The 25,513-nt window shown below is 45.2% G+C and overlaps 1 protein-coding gene across 2 annotated transcripts in view; it reads right to left on the reverse strand.

Annotated features, from left to right (window-relative positions):
- The window catches only part of CDK6 (cyclin dependent kinase 6), a 451,799-nt gene that overhangs the window by 32,262 nt on the left and 394,024 nt on the right, over positions 1-25,513 (reverse strand). For both annotated transcript variants that reach the window (XM_029588881.1, XM_029588882.1), the window contains exon 6: positions 13,571-13,621. In XM_029588881.1, the coding sequence (XP_029444741.1) occupies positions 13,571-13,621 (51 nt within the window). The remainder of the gene's footprint in view (positions 1-13,570; positions 13,622-25,513) is intronic.

The raw sequence follows: 25,513 nt of genomic DNA on the forward strand, positions 1-25,513 counted from the left end.
TTTGCATGAGATGTGGACATTGTTTAAAGATACTATTTTGAAAGCCCAGATAAAAAATATTCCATGCTATTATGCATTAAAAAATGTTGAAGAAAGACCAAATGACTGACAGCATAGTTTAATAGTGAGGTAAAGGAGGCAATTCATGCTAAAAGGGCATCGTTCAAAAAATGGATAGCAGATCCAAATGACAAAAATAGGCAACAGCATAAGCACAGTAAGTGAGATGTAAAATAGTAGTAAGATAAGCCAAAACAGAATTTAAGAAGAAGTTTGCCAGTGAAGTAAAAACTAATAACTTTTTCAAGTATATTTGAAGCAAAAAGCCTGTGAGGGAGTCAGTTGGGCCACCAGATGACAGAAGAATGAAAGGGGAGGACAAAGAAATAGCAGAAAAACTGATTGAATTCTTTGCCTTGGTCTTTACTGATGAGGATGTTGGGAATATGTCCACATCTGAAATATTCTTTAATGGTGGAGATTCTGGGCAACTAAAACAATTATCTGTGAAAATGGAGAATGTAACAATTAGATTGACAAACTAAAGAGAAACAAATCACTGGGACTGGATGATATCCACACCAGTATTCTAAAACACTAAAATATGAAATTGCTAACCTGTTACTAGTAATCTGTGATCTATCATTTAAAACAGCACAATACTGCCATCACTTACTAGGTTAGCAAAGGGAAGTCTTGCCTAACTAATCTTTTTGATTGTTTTTAAAACGTAAATAAACATGTAGATAAAGGTGATAGAGTGTATTTGGATTTTCAAGGCAGTTGACAAAGTCAACTACTATACTAAAACAAGGGAACATTCCATGAAACTAACACCTAGCAGATTCAAAACACTTTATAGAAAGTACTTTTCATGCAGTACACAATCAAATTGTGGAATCTGTTGCCAGAGGACATGGTCAAGACAACTAGCATAGCAGGGTTTAAAAAAGGTTAGGATAAGTTCCTGGAGGAAAAGACCATAACACATTATTATCCAAGTAGACTAAAGAAAGTGATTGCTATCCCTGGGAGTGAGTAACAGGAATTAGAATACTTTATGGGATCTGCCAGGTACTTGTGACCTGGATTGGCCACTGTCAGAGACAGGAAACTGGGCTCAATAGATCTCGGCCCGAACCAGCATGACATTTCTTACATTCTTATCTCTTATCAGTTACTCCCCCTCTCCCATATGCAGAGCATGAAAGAGGCATTGGGGATGCTAAATCTTCTCAAAAATAATTTACTAGAAGCAGTGAAGACCAGAACCAAAAGATGCACCTGAGCATGTGATGTGGAATGGCATGTGGAGGTAAATGGCAAGATATAATGAGGATAATAGGAGCTGCACTGTGTGCTAGCCAGAGTCTATGATCAAGGGCAAAGACAAGGAACAACCAGCCTGAGAGGGACAGAACATGAAATATAGTTTTGTTGGACTGAGGGAGTGAGGCAGCCAGCTTGAAGGAGACAGAGAGAGAGAGTGTGAGACAAGGACTGTGTAGTTCAGGGGGCTGTCAGCAGTTCCATCAGCAGTCAGTATTGTCTTGCAGTAAGATGGTGGTGGCGGCAATGGAGCCATGTGCAAGGAGGGTTTGGGGAGGCCTGTTATCTGCTTGGCTTCTGCTTTTCTCTGATAGCTCAGGAGGGAAGTGCTGGGTGGCTGGCAGAGTGTATCTTGCCAAACACCAAACAGAAGAGACAGGATGGATTGGGTCAGCTCTGATGGAGTTCATTCCGAGGCATCGGGCACTGAAATGCAGGTGATGAGGCTTTGGCAGAGCCCATTTCATGGTACTGGTTGCCGAAGTGCTGGAGTCTGCCGGAACAGAGGAAGTATTTTTTTTTTTTTTAACACTTATGGACCAGTTGAGATTAGCACAGGTAGCCTGTGAGTTTTAAAAATACTCATGTGTTGTTTGCTGGCTCAGCCTCCCCACACAGACCCATTCTCCAGCCCAGCATAATAGCTGTCTTGCTTTCACAAGTCAACAGGATGATCCCCCCTTCCTCCCTCTCTCCCAAGGAGTTGCACTCCCAAGGAGTTTGAGAAGTGCTGCTTTAGGGAAACTGCTTTTACTACATTTAATTCCATGCTCTTAGAAGTGTGGATAATATCCCACAAAACACTTACTATTTATATATTTATGACACCTTGAAGTGTTTTTTTGTTTTTTTTTTTGCTGTACTTTAATAGTCTTCTTTTATTTATCATTTCTGTCAGTTTGATAACCCTCTAGTGCATTTTTTAATACTTTTATATTTGCACAGTGACTCCCACGATCCATCTGTCTTTAATGGTTAGGAAGCCATCTTCTCTCTTTGTCATCCCACACCTCATATACTACTCTATTTCTTTTTAAGTTGATAAGTAAAGAGCTTTTTTGGGACTGGAAATCAAACTCCCACAGTCTGCCACTGTTTGTCTGATATGCAGCAAACTAGTTTATCTCCTTCTGCCCAGGTTTAGTAGACTGAAACAGCCTCCGGGTAATGATATGGTTTCTTCTGCCAATCACATTCCACCCCTAGCTACCCAGACCTGCCAGGCCATGCAGTGCACAAGTCACAGTTCAAAGGCATCCCTAGCACAGGTGAATACTTGTATGGATCTGCTATAATTAAACACCACCACATTTCAAAACCTGTCTGAGTGAAAAGCATTATATTAATGCAATTATTACTTCTTTTTCTTATTAATTCTGTGGGGATTAATGGTTGTCTTCCTGTAAATGCGCAATTAAAGGACATCACCTAGTCAAGCTATTAGCAAAGAAATTTTTCAATAGTTATAAAATGGGCAACAGAATTCATGCATAGATTTTCTCATTGATATCCTTACTGATGTGGCCTTTCACATATTTCGTTGGCAGCCTTGGAATTCTACTAGTGGGAATTTACTTAGGAATACTTTTCCCTGTTATGATAGTTTTGGGCCCGATATTTCTCTAGTTTTGGTTCTTATTGTTAATGACCTTACTAGCGTCTGAAATGTGAAATCGGATCATGCTAAACACTCTTCCACATATATATATGCACCATCTAAGCCAGGGGTGATCAAACTATAAGGCTGTCCTGCCTAGCATATAGAGAGAGTGGTCTGAATTGTAGGATCTGTGGCCTATCACTTATTTTAAGGAGGTTTCTGATGGTAAATTGCTGGAAAAGCTATTGCTAGTGTAAGTTCTTCTGCTTCCAGAGAACAGAGTTGGATGAAGTAAGCTATGATTTCAACTAACTTTTTTTCAAGTTTGCACTGTGATATTTCAAGAAACCTTTATGCATCAGAGGTACACTGTATGCTTTTTCCCATGCACATTTTTCAGCATGGCAGTGACAAAGATTATGGCATTTTTCAATAACGATTTCTTTCCATAAGTACAAAATGGGAAAAAAGTTATTTTTGAATAAGGACATATGTCAGCAATGGACTGTTTTGTGACAAAGGGAGAAAACCATATACCCTTAACAAGATGAAATAAAGGCAGCAGAAGAGATTCTTGTAAAACACAAAAGCTGGAATTATGATGAAGCTTATCGAAAACCGGGATTTACATGGAGCAGGTACAGGGATGAACCACGGACTTAGTGTGGTGAAGTTCCAGAGGAAAATAAGTAAGGGGGCACTGTAAGCAATGATGATATCTAGAAAGAAAGCAGTTCAACTTGGCATCTAAACTTACTGAATGCATTCAGAGAAAATCAAATGATTTCACATGATGCAAATAAGATCAATACAATACAGACTCAGGTTCTTGGAGCCTGGTGCTTGGGTTCCTCACTATCAAAAGGTTTGCCCACCCCCCTGGTCAAAGCAAATACAAACTTTTCAATACCAGGGCTGTTAGAAAGGTGGCTTGTGAAGTCTTCAGATACAACTATCCATTACTTGTCAGGTTTTCCCAATCTGTTTGTTGCTGCTGCTGGTACAATTTCTAGATGCTGCGCAGTAGTCTAATCGCACTTACCACTTCAATTCTTGACCCTTTGACTTCAAATACACCCCCAACTCATTCTAATCTTGAAGAAACCCTCTCTTGAGCCCTCCTTCCACTTCTCATGCTCCCCCCTCCCATTCATCACTCAATTCCTTAACGTGTTATCTACTGCTGCACGTGTGTCTTCCTTTCCTCTCACTCTCTGCTTGACCCCTTCTAATCTGGTTTCCATACTGTACTAAAGATCTCTCTCTCTCTCTGACCAAACTGCTTCTAACACTACTGACAACCTGTCTCTCTGGGCCCTGCAGCTGTCATCTTTTTATTTATGTATTTAAAACCAATTTTTTACCCGCACCTTCTACCATCTAAGGTGGAATACAGTATTCTGTGCATAAAAGTCACATAAACACACAATAAAAACAATCAACATTGTCACCTTTTCAACCTCCTGGAGCCTTCCTTCTTCCCCCCCCCCGGAGAGCATCCTCTGGAGCTCAGTTCTGGCCGTGTCATTGCTCGGAGCAAGGACTGGCCCTGATGGGGATGCAGCTCTGTCGAGAAGAATGTTTGAGCCAATAATGCTACTGCTGCTCCTCCTCTGGGAGGGAGAGAGGGTCCTGACAGTGCTAACCTGCCTAATGCACCTCCATAGAACCCAGGGTGAACCCCCCTCCAGGGACCAGAGTTTTGCAATCACCGGCACAAGTTTATTTTAAATCAGGGATATCAAACTGCAATCTTCGAGGGCCACAAAGTGGCACATGCAAATATGGGGAATTAGTACAAAGTTTGTGGGTACTTTGCATCAATTTTCAAAGACAGAGTACTTTTGCTTTTAAACTCGATGCAGGTACAGAGTACCTGCAGACCTCTGCGCCTCCTTTTTTGTGTGGGTGCTTTTTCCATGGAGCTGAAAATACAATCTTTGGGGGTAATTTTCAAAAGAATTTGCACACAGAAAAGTGGCATGTATCATAGCAATTTTCAAAAGCCCATTTATGTGCTTAGGGGTAAATTTTTAAAGGCACACGGTTCCCGGCGCGCACACATGGACATACTGATTTTATAACATGCGCGCATTGCCGGCAACCACGCACACAAGGAGGGTGTTTCATAAAAAACTTGCGGCATCGCGATCAGGCCATCCCCGGTTCTCTCCGAGGAGCAGACTGGGAGGGAACTTCCCTATCCCCCTACCTATCCTTCCTCCCTTTTTCTCTCTCCTTCCCAACCCCGAAACCCACCCTAACTAAACACAATTTTTTTGTTTTGGAACTTACCCGCTCCACGCTGCTGGTGTGTGCTTCACCAGGACAGTGCAAAATGGTGCTGTTCCGGCCGGCCCCCCTCCCTGCCCCTTTTTAAAGGCCCAGCACTTCCACGTATACAGGGAGATATGCGCGTGGCGGACTGCTCTGGAAATGCACTCGGTGTGCACATGGCCCAGCCACGCGCGTATCTCCCGGGATTTGTATGTGCCGGCCTTTTAAAATCCCCCTGTTAAAGTACATTATGTGCTTATTGATAATTCAACAGCATGTATAATAGCAATTCTCAAAAGCCCATTTATATAGGTAAAGCAGAGTTGCTTACCTGTAACAGGTGTTCTCTCAGGACAGCAGGATGTAGTCCTCACATGTGGGTGATGTCATCAGACGGAGCCCTGTCACGGAATACTTTTGTCAAAGTTTCTAGAACTTTGACTGGCACACTGAGCATACCATAATCCCTGTAGCCACAGGGGTCTCCCTTCAGTCTCGTTTGTAGCAAAAGGTGCGAGTGAAAAAATAAAATAATAAAACGGATTCGGACCCAACTCCGCGGGGTGGTGGGTGGGTTTTGTGAGGACTACATCCTGCTGTCCTGGGAGAACACCTGTTACAGGTAAGCAACTCTGCTTTCTCCCAGGACAAGCAGGTTGGTAGAGTGCTCTCATGTGGGTGATTAGCAAGCTACAGGCTGACTCATATTTAAATTGGACCAATAGCATACAACTTGTGCAATAGACACAACAACTGGTGTACACTGTTGGGAAAAATAAGGCAGCATGAAAATCACAGCAGATGGATGTGAAAGGAGTTGGGATTACACTGGGAATAAGTTTTTCAAGACAGATTGGCCAAAGGCAGAGTCTTGACATCCTTCCTTGTCCAGGCAGTAATGTGCTGCAAATGTGTGAAGAGAGCTCCATGTTGCAGCTTTACAGATGTCAGCAATCGGTATGGAACGATAGTGTGCTACTGAGGTTGCCATGGCTCTTACTGAGTGCGCCTTCACTCATCCCTGGAGAGGAAGGCCTGCTTTCTCATAGCAGAATTCGATACAGTCTGCTAGCCAGTTGGAGAGAGTTTGTTTGCCCTCTGCAGCTCCTGGTTTGTTCTTATTGAAAGAAACAAAGAGTGGGTGGATTTCCTGTGGACTGCAGTGCGGTCTAGGTAAAATGCAAGTGCACGTTTACAGTCCAAGGTGTATAAAACTCTCTCGCCCTGGTGAGAGTGAGGCCTTGGGAAAAAGGTGGGTAAGACTATAGGCTGATTCAGGTGAAAGTCGGTTACCACCTTGGGAAGGAATTTAGGGTGAGTACAGAGGACCACTCAGTCATGGAGGAACCTGACCCTTATAATTCACTGACCCTTCGAGCAGATGTAATGGCTACTAGGAAGAGAACTGTCCAGGTAAGAAATTTAACATCGCAGGAGTACAAAGGCTCAAATGGGGAATGCATGAGTCTTGTAAGTACTACATTTAGGTCCTATTCAGTAACTAGTGGTTGTAGAGGGGGCTTAAGCTGCAGTAGGCCCCTCATAAACCAACTCACAAGGGGTTGCGCTGTTATTGGGGCATCCCCTACTCCCTTGAGGTACGCTGAGATGGCACTGAGGTGTACCCGTACTGAGGAAGTCTGGAGACCATTAGAGATAGTCTAATAGAGATGAAATGGGGCAGGAAAAGGGGTCGATACCTTTTTGCGTGCACCACATGGTAAAATCTATTCCACTTAGAATGATAGGATTTTTGTGTGGAAGGTTTTCGTGAAGCTACAAGCACTTGAGAGACCTCAGTTGAAAGATTGAGCGGTTGTAGGATCAGGTTTTCTACATCCAGGCTGTGAGGGATAGGGTCTGAAGGTTCGGGTGGCATAACATGCCGTGGTCTTGAGTTATGAGATTGGGCACTGTGCCCAGGTGAATTGGTTCTCGGATGGAGAGGTCAAGAAGCATGGGAAACCACACTTGTCGAAGCCAATACGGGGCTATGAGTATCATTGATCCCCTGTCCTGTTGTAGTTTCACGAGAGTTTCGGCTATTAGAGGTATTGGAGGATATGCATATAGTAGGCCTGTGTTCCAGAGGCGAGTGAAGGCGCCCATGGCTAATGTGTTTTGTTGCCTGTGCAGGGAGCAGAATCTGTCCACTTTGTGATTCAGTTCCGATGCAAAGAGGTCGATGGTTGGTTGACCCCAGCGTTGGAAGATTTTGCTCGCTTCACAGGGATTCAGAGACCACTCATGGGGATGGAAACATCGACTGAGGCAATCTGCTACTACGTTCTGTGTGCCTGCCAGATAAGTGGCCCGGAGATGCATGGAGTGTGCAAGGGCCCAGGTCCAGATCTGTGCAGCTTCTTGGCAGAGCAGATAAGAACCTGTTCCTCCTTGTTTGTTCAAGTACTACATTGCACCTGTGTTGTCTGTCTGTATGAGAACAGTCTTGTGTGAAAAGCAGTCCTTGACGCCTACAGAGCGTAACGTATAGCTCGAAGTTCTAGGAAGTTGATTTGAAACTTTGCTTCGAGTTGTGTCTGTTGCGTCTGTCACTGCTCGACGCCCTCACTCCGCCCTCTTTACCTCCGTGGCGACTCCCTCTGGGTCTGATGGATGGCTGGCTGCCGCGGCGTCTCCATGCCGTCTCCCTCCGGCAACCCCGGACCCGCTCAGCGTTGCAGATCCGCCATGTTGCCTGAAGACCTAGGGCGCGCGTGCTCTCTGACTGAAGTACCAGCAAGAGCGCGAACCTCAGGGGCGTTCCCCTGAGATGACGTCATCTGCTTCCAATATTTAAAGGTCTCTATTTTGCTAACAAACTGAGTTAGCAGGGACTCGCTTCGGCTGTCCAAAGCTACTCTGCCTCCTCGGACTTACCAGAGGTACCCACACCTTGGGGGCTTCGCTCTTTTTCTTTCTTTCAGATTACAGATAGGAACCGGTACTCGCTCCTCGAGGGCCCATGTTCCTGGACACTCTGAAGATTCACTACTGCTTGGAAGCTATTGCTGCTACAAACAATTGTGAGTTACCATCGCTCTCTCAGAGCTTTCCCTGGAACCAGGTACTCGCTCCTCGAGGGCCTAAACCTTTCCAGCTCCTGAGCTTCCTTGAGACCTTATGTGAGTTTTGTCATCTAGTTCTGTTCATGAACTCTGCCTACTCACGTTCTACAGTTTCTCAGCAGCTCAGCCTTCCTGGATCACTGTTCCAGTACCTGAGGGACTACAGCCCTGCCGGACATACCTGCTCACTACTGTCGCCTCTGGTGGTTTTCAAAAACCTGTACTAATGTGTGTCTGTCTCCATACTCAAGCCTAGCCGGTGGTCCCTCTCGGGATATCCTCCCGGGGGCGTGGTCATCTGCCACCGGCCCAAGGATTCACCTACAACTATATCAGATTCATTATAGATTGCTACTCCTTAGCAAGACAATATCTGAGACACTACAATATTGTTACCTCACAGCTCCATCACAGAGCTTTCCTAACAGATTGCTACTCCTATCTGATATCAGATCTGTGGCAGATTGCTAGCTCCTCCCTCTTTCAGGAGCCCGCAGCACAGATTCCTAACAGTGTCCAAGTACCCTGAGTTTGAAGGTTGTTCACATGAGCTCCCCAACCCAAGTTGGATGCGTCAGTGGTTAAGGTCACTTGTGGAACTGACTGCTGGAAGTGTAGACCTGTCAGGAAGTTGGCTTTGTTTGTCCACCAGAGAAGTGACAGGTGCAGCTGGTCGGTTACATGAATCTGGGATGAAAGAGGTTGAGTGGCTTGGAGCCACTGAGATTTCAAAGTCCACTGAGTTATTCTCATGGCTAGCCTGGCCATAGGAGTGACGTGGACCATGGAAGCCATGTGGCCCAGCAACATGAGGAATTGATGGGCTGAGGCTATTTTGTATGTGCGCAGAGATGTAGCCAGTTTAGAGAGTATGTCTGCGTGGTCGTTGGGCAGGAAGGCCTTTGCGACTGTGGTGTCCAAATCTGCTCCAATGAAAGTAAGGAGGTGAGATGGATCTAAGTGGGATTTTTGGTAATTTATCAGAAATCCTAGTGAGTGTAGTAGGTTCGTAGTGAGCTTAAGAGAGTTGAGAGCTCCTTGTTTGGATAGACTCTTTATTAGCCAGTCGTCCAAGTAAGGAAACACGTGTTTCTGCAGAGATGTGCGGCAGTCACTGCTAGGCATTTTGTGAACACTTGAGGTGCTGAGGCCAGACCGAATGGCGGAACTCGGTATTGAAAATGTCTGTGACCCACTATGAAGTGCAGGTATTTGCAGTGATGTGGGGATATGGCAATATGTGTGTATGCGTCCTGAAGGTCCAGAGAACAGAGCCAATCTCCTTGCTGTAGTAGGGGAAGCATGGTGCCAAGAGACACCATCCTGAATTTTTCTTTCTGAAGAAATTTGTTAAAATTGCGGAGGTCTAGGATGGGGCGGAGACTGCCCAATTTTTTTGGAATCAGAAAGTAACGTGAATAGAACCCTGTGCCTCTCTGTGCCAGGGGGATGGCTTCTACAGCCCTGGTTCGCAGAAGGGTGGAAAGTTCTGACTCTAGAAGCAATGTGTGGTCTTTTCGGGCCCACAATGGATTGGGTGGAGAGTCCGGGGGTACTATGAGGAAGTTTAAATGGTATCCCTGGGCTTTGATGGGTATCACCCACTGATCTGTTGTTATGAGGCACCAATTGTGTTGGAAATGGTGCAGACGGCCTCCTACAGGTATTCCTGGGCTTGGGTTCATTGGTGATTGGCTGCTGTTCTCTGGAAACACATCAAAATCCGGAGGCTGGATCAGCTTGTGGGGCTGGTTGTGCTCTGGGTTCTTTGGGCTGGCATGTATGTCCCCTTTGAGGGGCTCTGGCTGGTCTCGCTCGAGATGCAGGAGGACAGAACTTGCGTGATCGGTAGAATGGTGTTCTAGGGTCCCTTCTCATGGTTTTTCGGAATGAGGAGGGAGCGTCCATAGCGACTGTAGACAATTGACGTAGGGCCTCGTGGTGGTCTTTCAACTGAGCCACTGCATCTTGTATTTTATCTCCGAAGAGATTGTCTCCAGTGCAAGGGAGATCAGCAAGTTTATCTTGGACCTTAGGTCTTAAATCAGAAGCTTTCAGCCAGGCCCATCTTCTAGCACTGATTCCTGTTGCTGACAATCGGGAAGCAGTCTCGAAGGAGTCATATGCTGCTCTTACCTCATGCTTCCCTGCCTCGAACCCCTTGTAGATGATGGCAGTCAGGCTTTCTAGCTGCTGTTGAGGCAAGGATTCCGCAAAATCTTGGACTGGCTTCCATAGATTTCTTTGGTACTGGGTCATATATAGTTGGTGGGCAGCTATACGGGATACCAACATGGAGCCTTGGAAGATTTTCCGACCCAGTCCGTCCAGGAACTTCTGGTCTTTACCAGGGGGAGCTGAGGAATATAGACACAATTGCTTGGCCTTCTTCTGTGAGGAATCAACCACAACAGATTGATGAGGAAGTTGTGGTTTTTGAAAACCTGGGGCATAGTGCACCAGGTAGGTTGCATCTGTCTTCCTGTTGACTGGTGGGACAGTGCCAGGATGCTCCCATAGGCGGTGAAGGAGATCCAACAGGACTTCATGCACTGGAATGGCCATAATTTCCTTGGGGGCATCAACAAACTGTAAAACTTCCAAGGTCTTGTGACGGGTGTCCTCTTCTGTCACCAGGTTTAAGGGAATGGTTTCAGACATTTCCTTAATAAAGTTGGCAAAGGAAAGGTCTTCAGAAGGAGACTGCCGTCTCTCTTCGGGAGGAGAAGGCTCTTAAAGTAAGTCCTCTGATGTGAATGTATCTGAGTCCACATCCTCCCATGAATCATAGGGAGTTCCTGAAGGAGGGAGAATGTCTAACATTCCAGGGTGCGTAGGCATCGATGAAGGACTCGATGGCTTCAATTGAGGGTGTACTGGCATCAATGGAGGCTTTGATGGAATCAATGGCATCAAGGGGAACGGAGGACGTTATGGCCTCGATATCCCCGATGGACCTGGAAGCGGTTCTGGCATCGATGGACCTGGAGTCGGACTAGAAGTTATGTCATCTTCCTCCGAGGAGCCTGGAACGGGTATCGGGAGCTGCGGAGATCTCTATGGCCGACTTGGTGCCAATGGAATGGGCTGAGTCGGAAAAGCACCGATGAGGGTGTCGAGTCGGTCCAGCAACGGTGCAAACATCGATGGTTCCGGGGTCGGTGCCGGTATGGGGGCCAGCATCGATGGTGGTTGCAGGCTTCAGAAGGCATTGAGGACTGCCTGGCGGACAAGGACGTCCAGTTACTCCCTGAAAGCTGGTGCGGATAGCGCAGCTACAGGGGGAGGCAGGCTAGGCATTACTGGCCCTTCCACAGGAGTTTGTGGAGGTTCAGTACCCGGCATCGATGTCGGTGGAGAATGCCTCGGGGTCTCGGGTGCAGAAGAGGATGGAGGCTCCTCTTCCTGAAAAAGTCAATGGATGAGTAAAATGCATTTCACAATAATAAGTGCCTTCTGTTTTTTTTATACTTTAACAAACAATTCAATAGCCTTGGTACTCTTCCCTTAAAGACCCCAACCCAGCACTAACATTCATCACCCCCCCAGTACTTTTCCCCCTCCCCCACACCATTATAACACCAGACCTCTTCTGCCCTCACAGTCCCAACCTTCTCCCCCCCCCATAAACAGCCCCAGCCCCTTTAGCCCCTGCACTGCTCCCCACCCCAACCACAGACCTTACAGTCCCAGTACTCTTCCCCAGCCCCAGCATTCTTGCCCCTGGCCCTCTTCCCCTCACTACTCCCCTCCTCCAACTAAGATCTGTGGTCCCTCATCTCTCTTCCCCCAACTGACAGAAGTTCTTACTGCTGTAATCAGCTGTTTTTTCCCAGAAGCAGCAAAAGCAGAGTTCTTTTGGTAGGCGGGCTAGCGGCTGCACCTCCCCTAGTGGCACTCTCTCTGTGGAGCATGTGTGGTCGGGCAAAGAGAGGCTGCAGACTGCAGCCCTGCGGTGCCCTCCGCTGAACTGTGGGTAATCCTACAGCACTTTGTTCTGCAGCCTGAAGCCTGCAGACAGCAGGTGCTTCACCACAGTACAGCATCAGAGATGCAGCGGCTAATGGAAGGTAATGTCAGGGCCGGGAGGGAAGGAGTTAACAATGAGCTGCTGCCACAGGGATGATGCGCTCAAAGAGCAGCATTGCTGGCATGAGGGCCACAGGGTGCCGACCGCTCGGATTAGGGATATGCTGAAAACCAGAATGGTTTGCGGCTCTCGAGGACTATAGTTAGACATCCCTGCTCTAAGTTACTTTTCAAAAGTGAATGCTGGCATTTATTTACCCTTACGCAAATACAACTTAAGTTAGAAGTTAATCAGCAAAGTATCTTGTTAGTTATTTTTTGTTACTTGCTTGTGACTCACTTGAGAATGAGGTTTTATCTTGATTAAACAATTTTTAGAATAATAATAATTCTGTGTAAAAGGAAGGACCGGGAACTAAAGAAATGGGTTCATTCGCCGATTGTACGGAGATTAAAAGTAATCATTAAAGAGAAAAAATATGCAATTTTGTTTAAATATGGCATTTCTCAATGTTACCAATGTCATAGGAAATATTGTGCTCTCACACAAGAGTTACAAAATGTTACACTTTTATGAAAAAAAAGTCAGTAATTGATGTAATAGTAACTTTTCATTTTTACGGTTCGACTGGACATATGCAGTGCTGTGGCGTCATGATGAGTATGATTTGTCCCTCATTGAAAGAGCTTGCAATCTAGGGGGGCAATTTGTTAAGCTGTGTACCCCAGTAAAGAGCAAGCCAGCTGAAAATAACAAAGCTAAACATAATGCTGTAAGTCCTTTATTTCTCAGTCCTGTCCTGGAGGCGGACCTAACTAGTCTGCTGTTCAGCACAGCCATGATGATTATGCATGGCATGGGACCTGCAGACCCTGGGTCTCTAAGGCATGAAAATTTATCTCATGCATGTTCATTACACGTATCTGCAAAACCGACAGGTCAGGTGTACCTCCAGGGCAGGGCAGAGAACCAGTGCTATACAGACTGTGCTAGCAAAACTTAAAATTGGGAACTACATGCAAAACAATGTGTGAAATCCATTAGAAAGGAGGGAGGTCCAGCATGGTTCAATCTATAAAAATATAAGTCTGGGGGATCCCACCCTTCCATCGTGAATTCCATGGTGTGTAAGGTCAGTTCTATAGCTCACAAGTGGTGAGGCATGTTTGAGGTGAATAAAACATTTGTTCTATTTGAGTTTAGCTTCTACAAACTACGAGAAGGAGCAAATTGTTCATAAAATTTAAAAATGTCAGTCTTACTTACTCAAAGATTTTTTCTAGTTGATCGACATCAGAATTTCCACGAAAGAGTGGCCTTGAAGAAATAATAATAATAAAAAAAAGTCAGCATTAGCATTTTCTTCATTTGTGACGATTGTTTTAGACAACAATGGCGGCTTTCAATACAAACTGGCCATCTGCATGGTACTGTTGTTATTTAGGGTTTTTAACCTGATAACAGGTCTGTATCCAGGTTAAAAGTCTCATTGGTTGGGATGGGCTTAGATGGTTTACAGTCCTCCAAAACTACAGTGACCAGCAAGGGGCAATTTCCAGACAGGTTGTGCAACTGCAAACCACACAGGCGGCTTTGACCTGTACATGTTACTCAGATTTACAAAGACAAGCTCTCTGCAATGTTTCTCTTTGCAAATGCAAAGAGTGCACACATTAACGGCATTCATGCATGCTGCACTTGCTGTTGGGGAGGGGGATGGGAAGGTGGGGAGGGGAGGGGGGCAGAGAAAATAGGACTCATATGTTTGAAAGTCAAATGTACCTATGCTGACTTTCTCCCCTGACCAGAGCACACCTCTGGGAACATTTCTTTTTAACACAGCTAAAAGAACATGCATGGTGGAACCTGCACATATTTTTAGCGATTTTACCTGAAGAGATGCCTCAGAGGGAGGACGATTTTCAAAGCCCTTTACACCTGTTAATTGGCTGAAAATTGCCCTCTCTCTCTATACAGCAGAAAGTATGTACGTTTTGCTGCATTAAGGAGAGGGTTCCCATAGAAAACACACACAAGCTTGTATTTCACTGATGGTAATTTTATCTCAGTCTGGGTGAAGCTAAAGTCTGCGGATTTAATGTACATGAGGGGTCTGCTCTGAGAATTAGTGGGTGTGAGCGTGCCCCTGCTAAGGAGCATTGGTAAATGTGTGTGAACACATTTCCGTTCATACCTTTGAAAATTGAAAGTATGTGCGTAGATGGTGTTCCCTGCCCTAATTTGCCCCTCCCCTCCCCTACAAAGTCTCTTTGCAGTGCACACAAAAGTATGCGCGGAATCCCTGCTGTTTGTACTTTTATGTGACATACCTCTGCACAATTTTCAAAACCTGATTTGTGTGTGTAAAAACAAGCTTTATATGCATGTAAAAGTTTTAGAAAATTCAGGCCACTATTTTTCGTTGAAAATCTACCCACAAAAAAGCTGGCGCAAAAGTCAAGTACCCACGGCGACTTTCAAAGGAAAAGACCAGGAACACTTTGTCCCAAAGCAGACAATCTGAATGTTGCCTCCTGCGGGGGTAAATCTGTAATAGCCCATACAGACTGGAATGCAAAACACATGCAACACAAAGTACGCCAATTTTCAAAGTGAACTTAAGCACATTAAATTCACTTTGAAAACCCACCATAACTACCTGCACACAATTAGACCCACCATCACAATATAATGTAAATTATTAATATTAACTACTCGGTTATCTTTCTCTAATTCTCTCCCCAGTTATATGATCCTTGTTATATTGTAACTTCAAGTTATCTCTGCACTTGTTTATGTTCTGTTATTTCGTTCACACTCCCTATGTTATATGTAAACCGGCATGATGTGGTTTCTAACCACAAATGCCGGTATAGAAAAACCCTAAATAAATAAATAAATAAATAAATAAATAAATCATGGGAAATTTTCTTGAAATTTTACATTCATATTTTAGAAAATGCAAAAGTAAAAACTCCACCCCAACCTACCTTCTGGGAATACCTTTGCTCAGTGCAGGTATATCTGCATGCATACAGGACATGTGCGAGTACATTCACCCACATATTGGGAGAACAATTTTAGAACAGGACATTTCCGCAAGTAAAGCATCGTTTTCCACATGGAAATGCCTTTGAAAATGACCCTCCCCCTATGATAGGAACTTTCACACTGGCGTGCATGCTCATGTTTGCATGCATACGTTGGCACACAGCAAGGTACGTGGCCATTTTATAACATATGCAAGCATGTTATAAAATAGCCTGGCCACATGTATGTGTGCCAAATTTTAAGTGGGCGCACGCATGTGGGCGCAAATGCCACTTGCACAGTGTAAATCGAGGGATTTTTAAAAGGGGCGCGCACTGACACCTTTCCCAGTTTTACAAGTTCGCCCCCAGTTTGCCCAGAAGAGATAGGTCCTCCAACCCCCCCCCCGGTTTGATAGCCTTCATTCCCCCCCCAGTTAGCTCTGACCCTTAAAATCCTGCAGATCTGCCTAGTTTTCTTAAAATTTTAACTTACACGTCCATCCATAGCAGAAGTAAAGTTAAGCGGCAGAGGAGCTTGGCGCGCACCGAGTCATGTCAATATTTACGTGCACATCTTAAGCTTCACTCCTCGAAACTCCCATATACCTCCCACCCCTTTCTTAAGACTTTCGAGATGTGCACAATGCAGGAGATAGGCGCCTATCTCGGGGGCTTTTAAGATCTGCTCGACGCGCGCGAGCCTGACTTCTTCGCACATCCCCTAATTACTGCACATGTTGGGCTTTTAAAGAAAAACAACCTAACACTAATGATATGAAGACTGCTTTCACTGGTGACAAAAGAATTAGCAATAACCTCTACGAATGAAGCAATGAATGTTTAGTGACAAAATTTCCTTAGGTCAGGGTTATTTACAGCATTGAACAGAGCAAGCGGACATTTTTGGGATGTCACTTTGAGAAGACAAATAACCACTTGGGTGCTAATGTATAATGGATGAATGGCTATTTTAGAAGTCATGTTCACAAAGTATGGTACATAACAATGCCCTCCTTTCATCTCTGAAGTACTAATATACACACAATCTCCATTTAAATGAAAATATTACAAAAGAATGAGATCCACTTTCATCCATATCAGAACTTATTCTAGAAATGTAAGCAATAGTCCATTTCAACCTAACTAGGCAAATGACAGCTTGACTATAAAAATGACAGCTTCATCTATAAAAATCTAACCTGGTCAAGCGTCACGCGCCTAGCGTCACGTGCCGAAGGAGCGCGACAAAGGGGCCTGCCCCTTTGAGCGCCCCTTCGGGCAGCCCCTTCGGACTGCCCTGAAGGACCCTGGAAGACCCTAAAGTACTACACGGACCTCCTTCTCACCCAGCAGTCCCTTTTGACCCTGAAGTATCGCCGCTCACTTGCCAGCCTCTCAGCCAAGACCCATCCAGCTCCAGGACCTCCGAGTGAGTGGGCACCTCCTCAAAGTGCCTATCCCACCTCTCACAGGTGCTCATGAGCCTGCCTCCCAGCCACTGGACTACTCCCCCTAACACCTTAAATTGCTCTATTCTGTTATTTGTGCATGTTATCTAAGCTGTATAACCTGCATTGTCTGACCTGCATTGTATAACCTGCATGGTACACTATTTACACCTCTTACCCTACCTAATCAGCTTTGTGCCCTTTCCTCAGTGCCCTTCTCTCAGTTTAACTCCTTGATACCTTAATCCCCGCCTTGTACTACCCTATATCCTCTCAGTTTCCTTTTTACCTACCCCCTCTCCCTCCCTCCTCCTTTGCCTACCCACCCACTATGACCACACAACACATCAACCGCATCCACCTCCCCCACAACAGACTCCCCCATTCCCATCCCCCCCGTCCCACCCCCCCCTACAAATCCCTCTTCCCTATCCTCACTACCCCCCTCAACCAATTCCTTGGACTCACTACCCTCTCCATCATTCTGTTCAACGCCCAATCACTCTCCAAAAAACCCTCCATCCTAAATGACCTCCTCACTGACACCAAGCCAGACATCTGTGCCATCACGGAAACCTGGCTCAAAGAAACAGACATTGTCCTCCTGAACCAGCTACCTACACAATCCTACGAATTCCTATCCATTCCAAGACCCAAGAAAAGAGGAGGTGGCATCCTCCTAGCCTTCAAGAAACACCTTAATCTCAAACTCTCCCACACCACATCACCCTCCAAGCTAGAAATTGGCCTCTTCAAAGCCCCCTCACTGCAAATCTGTCTCATTTATGCCCCTCCTGGATCCATCGAACGGGACCCCTCCCCCTTAATTGAATTCTTATCTGCCAACATAAACAATGAAATCCCTTCCATCATACTAGGAGACTTCAACCTCCATGTCGATGCCACCCCCCTTACCCCTTCTTGTGAGGCATTCCTTACTGCACTCCAAGCTCTAGGCCTTAGACAAATTGTTGCCTCCCCCACGCACCAAGCTGGTCACTCCCTTGACCTTATATTCATCAACCACTGCTTCCTACCATCCCACCCCCCCACCTGCTCCCCTGTACCTTGGTCAGACCACTTCCTCATAAAAGCCCTCCTCCCCCTTAACTTCCCTACTACCCCCACTCCCTCAAACAACACCACCTTCACCTTCAGGAAACCCTGCTCTGGAGATGAACTGGCTCTTGCCATTTCCAACACATCCACTAGCCTTGACTGCTCCAGTCCAGAGACCGCCATCAAATCCTGGCTCAGCATGACTCTTGAAATTGCTGACAAACTATGCCCCATCTCCAGACGTAACATTACCCAACCCACAAAAAATCATCAACCCTGGTACACGACTGAACTAAGATCCCTAAAGAATACCCTCAGGCAGCGTGAGAGGAAACTGGCGTAAAGCCCCCTCACCCCAACTCGCCTCAAGTTTCAAAACTACCCTTCACCAATATAGAATAACCACCCTCAAAACAAAAAGAGACTACTTTTCAGCTAAGATCCACCAATACATGTACAACCCGAAAGCCCTTTTCAATTATGTTGCCAACCTCACCAAATCCTCTCAGCCCACTATCCCTGAGAATGATGCCTCCACTAAGAGCGAAGAAATCGCCCAGTATTTCCTCACAAAAATCACCAACATCCTCTGCAGATTTCAACACCCTTCTCCATCCACCTTCCCTTCCCCCTCCCTCCAACCTTCCCCCACTTCACCCACCCTCCAAACCCTTGACCTGACTTCCGCTAAAGAAGTGGAATCTATTCTCAGAAAACTTAAACCAGCTTCCCACCCTTCAGACACCATTCCCACAAAATCCCTCCTCTCCATCCCGAACACTATATCCAAACCCATCGCAGACATCATAAACTCCTCCCTCTCTTCAGGCTCTGTCCCAGATGCTCTTAAACAAGCTATTGTCAAGCCCCTCCTAAAAAAACCAACACTAGACCCTAAAGACCCCGCTAACTTCCGCCCTATCTCTAACCTGCCCTTCCTATCCAAAATTATGGAAAAGATTGTAAACATCCAACTTACAGAATATCTAGAAAGCAACAACATTCTGCATCCAGCCCAATACGGCTTCCGTAAATACCTCAATACAGAAACCCTCCTGCTCTCCCTCACGGACCACTTACTCATAGGCATGGACCGAGGCAACTGTTACCTCCTCGCCCTACTCGACATCTCAGCTGCCTTTGATACCATCAACCATAACCTCCTCATCAACCGGCTATCCGAAATAGGCATCTCAGGCCTAGCCCTACTATGGTTTAAATCCTACTTATCTAACAGAAAGTTCTCCGTCAAGATAGGAAACGCCAACTCCACACTCTATCCCTTGTCTCAAGGTGTCCCACAAGGCTCCTCCCTCTCCTCCACCCTTTTCAACATTTATCTCACACCTCTATGTCAGCTCCTCACAGACCTCGGCCTCAAATTCTACCTCTATGCAGATGACGTTCAAATCGTCATTCCCATTCACAACTCTCTCTCAGATGCCCTTGCCTTCTGGAACACATGTCTTGCCAACATCAATGACTTCCTCACCAACATCCACCTCGCTCTAAACTCCTCCAAAACAGAGCTGCTCCTTATCTCTCCTCACCTCCCTCCCAAACCACCGATCTCCAACGATCCAGCTTTCAACGTCATAACACCCCAACCCACAGTAAGAGACCTTGGGGTTATCATAGATCAACAACTCAATCTCAAAAAACAGATCAACTCCATCCTCAAAGAAGGTTTCTTCAAGCTTCACATCCTGAAGAAACTCAGACCCCTCCTCCACTATCATGACTTCCGCACCGTCGTCCAAGCCACCCTTTCCTCAAAGCTGGACTACTGTAATGCCCTCTTCCTTGGCCTACCCTCCTCCACCACCAAGCCCTTACAAATGCTCCAGAATGCCATCGCCAGGGTCATCACCAACTCAAGGAAAGCTGATCACATTACCCCAATACTCAAAGAACTCCACTGGCTCCCCATCGCATCCCGAATTCTCTTCAAAATTCTAACCATAGTGCACAAGTCCATCCACTCGCACAATTCCAATTGGTTGGATGAACCCTTTCGTCCTATACGCACTGAACGACCCACTCGCACTGTCAACAAAGGCACCCTCTCCATTCCCCCTTTGAAAAAAGCCCACCTCTCCTCTACTAGGGACCGTGCACTATCCATTGCAGGCCCTAAACAATGGAACACCCTCCCTACCACTCTCAGGCTAGAGCCATGTTACGCCAAGTTCAGAAAAAAACTTAAAACATGGCTCTTCCGACAAGCCTACCCTGATTAAGTACACCGACTTCTGCAAGTATCTTGCCTACGCCTTGTATATTCCTGTAAATAGTCCGTTGCAGTTTTTATTTATTGCTTTAATTCCTCCACCTCCTGCTCTTTGTATACTCCTCCTTGTTCGCCCTCCCCTGTTCATTGTAATTTCTACCTTTAAAGTTACATTGTAAACCGGTATAATGTATGCATACTAATACCGGTATATAAAAGTTTTTAAATAAATAAATAAATTATAATAGTCCACATAAATTTGTGTTCTGTTATGCATTCAAGTTACAACATTTTCAAAGTGAACTTATACTTGTAATTTAACTTTGAAAATTATCCTGGAAAAATGTGCATACATCATTACCTGCTATTTGGTGCACGCAGTTTGGATGACAGAATTAGACAGTGACTTTCAAACCGGCACATGGGCGCATATTTGGGCGTCTGTGTCAGCCTGCGCCCGGGGATGCAGCTATTTTATGATTTGCACACACATAACCACACCAATTATAAAATAGCCTTGCCGCGCATACATTTGCTTCTAATTTTAAGTGGGCAGGCAGATGGGTGTGCAAATCCCACTCCTACCGTGTAAGTCGGGGGATTTTAAAAGAGCTGCGTGCCTATGCTATTCCCAGTTTACCAGTTTGTCCAGTTAATAAGTCCTCCAACCCCCCCCTCACCCCGGATTGATAGCCTACACTCCCTCCAGTTACCCCAGACCCTTTAAACCCCTCAGAAATGGCACAATTCTTTTATTTTATAACTTATACGTTATCCATAGTAGAAGTAAAGTTAGGCAGCAGGGGACCTTGGCACGCACCAGGGTGCATAAGTATTTACGTGAAATATTGAAACCCAAACAAAGCAGAAACCTAGAATTCAACAATAGAGAATATATTCTGCTATAATGGCTCTTGTTACATCACTTAATAAAGTTGTAAATGACCACCATTTAATGTCTCCAATGCCAATGGCTATTTGGTGAAGCCTTTTATAGCAAAGGGACCTGGTATTTATGGTGCAACTGGCTCTTTTGGTAAAGCCTTAGAGCACGATATCCAGCTTAATCATTGGTCATTTGTGTGCCGTTTTTTTCCACCTTCCCATCTTTAAAAATGGCGCGGGCCATCCAGTGTTCCTACCATATGGCACGGATACCCTGTCACATGGTAAGGGCAAAGGGCCATCGGCGCCATTTTGATTAGTGGCAGCCGACCACCCGGGAGTGGGAGATCGCTCCCAGGACCCCCACTGGACCACCAGGTACCTGTAAAACGTTTTTTGGGGGGTCGGGAGGGTGAGGGAAGCTAAGGGATTAGTTTTAAAGGGTCGGGGTGGGTTTAGGGGTTATTTTTGTGTGCCGTTTTTCCCGCCCTCCCCTTAAAACGATAAGAGAACCCCCACGAACAATATTGTGGGGTTTTCCTAACGTTTTGGGGGAGCCCCCGATTTCTGACGATTTTGAAAATATCGACGATATTTTCAATCGTCCAAAGCCCGATTCACATCCCTATTGCACCATAATTTAATAAAATACAGAACAACCCAACATTGATGTTTAAATAAACAGATGATAATTTTATTGTGGAAAATGTTTAATTGTATTTTGTACACCAATAAAAATCAATTTATGAAAGCAAATTCCAGTCTTCATTTTTTGAACCCCTCCTCCCAACCCCATTAAAATGCAATGATGTGATATATTTAATCCTTATATTCCAATACAGAAAAATTTCTTTACCAGTAACTGACCTTTTTTGTGAAGGGCATAAAATATTCCTACCACCATTCTCGCCACTGACTCCCAGAGATGCCAACTTCAACAGATAAACTTGCCATTGCAGACCATTTTAGCCACTTATAAAAATGTTAATATTACACATGTTTTAAGAGTATTGCTGAAAAGATGGGTTGCCATGGAGATTTTTGTTTGTTTATAGCAACAGTCATCTTCTGGGCCATTAATGCCGGCTACTGTAGCCAACCAGAAAACTCCAAAGCAGCAGGAAAGTTTCATGCGGTTTGCAGTGAGATAAAAGCTTACGTTTTTGACATTTCAGCTCCGAGTGCTCTGCTCAGACAGAAGTTACTTGCCAGCTCCACATATTATCATTTTCCTGTGCAATTTTGTGGTTTTTCGACTGAACAATAAAATGCACACATTGTTACCTATTAAAAATGCACCAGGGTTTTATGCTTGCACCCTCATTGGCTTGCTCTCATTTTTACACAAAACAAATAAACTTAACATTTTGAGGAAGCTGTAATGCAGTATATGGTAACTGCGCAAAGTCAAGTCAACAAATGTATGTGCATAGAAACAGGAAATTTATTGAAAAATAACCATGGAGACATATTCCTAAGAAAACAGGGTGTTTCAACCTTAGATGTCTGTTATTGGTGAAAACAAAGTGCAAATAATAAATACTGTAAATCCTGGAGGGAAACGCCAAAGCTGGTATCTACTCAGGAGGTAGTTTATGCGTATAAATGTGACATACTATCATAGCAATTTTCAAAGGCTATTTACTCGAGTAAAGTGCACTCACACAAGTAATTCCTATGGACAATTCAATTTTCAAAAGCCCATTTATTCAAGTAAAGTACATTTACTTGAGTAAAACCCAGTTAAGAACATCAGAAATTGCCATCCCTTCATCAGTGAAAACTGAACAGAGGTATTTGTTTAGCATTTCTTCTTTTGCTTCATAACTTTCCCCACATTGCTCATCTCACACCAGAACCATTCAATGGCCTTCTCAAATAGCCATTCGCTTCTGCCTTCTTTCCAGTTGCAAACTGGGTGAATTGACCATACTATTTGTACAGCTATTCATCCTTGGTGCATCTTGGCAATAATCTCTGGAAATGGCTAAATTGGCTAATAATGAAATGTTTTCATGCAAAAGTATGAAATAGCCCCACAGTGCAACCAAAAGTGCTTACATCTAGAATATGTGGAATTAAAATATTTCTTCATTTATGGATTTGAAAGCTATGAATCATTTATTTCTAGTTTGTTTGAAAAGAATGTACCTTGAACAGTTTGCAAACTGTAGCAGTTAAGTTATTTTTATGTCTAAACAGTTTTATTGAAAAACAATAAAAATATCATAACATCATTTGACATACAAAGCTTGTCATAAATTTTGTACAACAGATAAACAAAATAGCCTCAACATTTTATTTTTCAAATCTTCCCCCCCCCCCCCCCCCAACAACAGTGTCCCAATAAAATGGACAAGTGAAGTATTCAGAGTCTCTCCCACCATCCTCCCCTATTCCCCCTCCAACCCACCCTTAATGCTCAGCCTATATAAGCATTTGTAAACCACTTATGCATGATAACTACAAGAAAGAGTAATTGTGCAACCATAGGAGATCAATGGTAAATCCAGCTTCATAACTATATCTTAAGTACAGAGTCTTCATTAGGGATAATTAAGCAACTCTCTTCTGGCCCTGGGGGAAAGGAATTTAATATAGTCCTCCTAGATTTCCAGAAATATTTTCTTACATTTAGTCCTCACACATAGGTGACATCATCAGATAGAGCCCAGCATGCCGCTAACCACGTATCCATTCAGGGTCCCTCTTCAGTCTTATAACATAGAATTTGCGAAAAATAAAAAAACCCAACTCCGCAGGGTGGTGGGCGGGTTTTTTGAGGACTAACATCCTGCTGTCCTTGGAGAACACCTGTTACAGGTAAGCAACTCTGCTTTCTCCAAGGACAAGCAGGATGGTAGTCCTCACACATGGATGATTATGTAGCTCCAGGCTGCTCCTAACATAGGCAGCATAGAACAGTTGCCAACGTGCACAACAACTAGAGCTGCTAGAATTGGGGGAGCAAGCTTTCATCCAAGGAAAAGGCCCAAGGCAGGAAGAGTTGGGGTTTCACGGCTGAAAAAGATTACAGAGAACCGACTGACCAAAATGGCTGTCACTTCATCCATCCTTGTCCAGAGAATAATGAGAGGCAAACGTGTGGAGGGAACTCCAAATCGCTGCCCTGTATATCTTGTGAATGGGGACAGCATGCAAGTGAGCCACCGAAACAGACATGGCCCGAATGGAATGAGCCTTGACGTGACCCTCAAGCCACAGGCCCGCCTGCGCGTAGCAAAAGGAAACACAGTCAGTTAGCCAATGGGATAAGGTCTGCTTAGACACTGTGACTCCCAACCTGTTTTTGTCGAAGGAGACAAAAAGCTGAGTGGATAGGTGGTGAGGTGCTGCCCATTCAAGGTAAAAGGCCAGGGCCCTTTTACAATCCAGAGTATGCAGTGCACATTCACCCTGGTGAGCATGCAGCCTTGGAAAAAAAGAAGGTAACACAATGGACTGAGATGGAATTCTGTGACCACCTTCGGAAGGAACTTCAGGTGCGTACGCAAGACCACCTTATCATGACAAAACTTTGTATAAGGTGGTTACAATACCAGAGCCTGCAGCTCATTGACCCTGCATGCAGAAGTAACTGCCATCAAGATGATGACCTTCCAGGACAGGTACTTCCGATCACAAGACCGTATGGGCTCAAATGGAGCCTTCATGAGCTGGGACAGGACTACATTGAGTTCCCAGGAGACCGCTGGAAGCCGAGTAGGAGGATTAATTTGCAACAAGCCCCACATGAATCGCCTCATGAGCGAATGGTGGAAATGAAAGCACCATCCATCCACTGATGGAATGCTCCGATGGCACTAAGGTGAACTGTCACTGAAGTTATTTGCAAGCCAGACTCGGAGAGGTGCAATAGGCCGTTCAAAAGCGTCGTTGGGGAACAAGAGAAGGGATTCAGATCACACCTAATACACCAAACCGAAAACTTCTTCTTGAGATTGTAAGATCTTCTTGTGGAAGGTTTCCTGGACTCCAAGAGGACTCAAGACACGCCTTCTGAAAGGCCCAGTGCCTCTAAGGTCACCCGGTCAACATCCAAGCCGTGAGAGACAAGACTTGGAGGTTGGGATGGCGAAGCTTTCCCTGGTCCTGAGAGATCAGGACCGGAGCAGTCCCCAGCCAGATCGGAGGATGTGAGGCCAGCTCCTATAGAAGAGGGAACCAGACCTGGTGAGGCTAAAAGGGAGCAACCAGGATCATGTTGCCTTGGTCCTGTTAGAGCTTTTGGAGTGTTTTCGAGATCAGCAGAAGGGGAGGATAAGCATACAGCAGACCGGTGCCCCAGTGATGTGAAAAGGCATCCAACACCGATCCTCTACTCGCCTGTCCCAGTGAGCAGAACCGCTCCAACCTTCTTGTTCTCTGGGGAAGCAAACATCTATGTTCGGGGTCCCCCATATGCAAAAGATGTAGTTCGCTACCTCCTGATTCAGGGACCACTCGTGGGGTCGGAAGGCCTGACTCAAAGAGTCCGCCAAGATGTTGTCCGTCCCAGGGAGATACATGGCCCGGAGGAAGATGCTGTTCTCGA

The sequence above is a fragment of the Rhinatrema bivittatum genome, chromosome 2 (genome assembly GCF_901001135.1).
Source record: "Rhinatrema bivittatum chromosome 2, aRhiBiv1.1, whole genome shotgun sequence".
NCBI lineage: Eukaryota > Metazoa > Chordata > Amphibia > Gymnophiona > Rhinatrematidae > Rhinatrema > Rhinatrema bivittatum.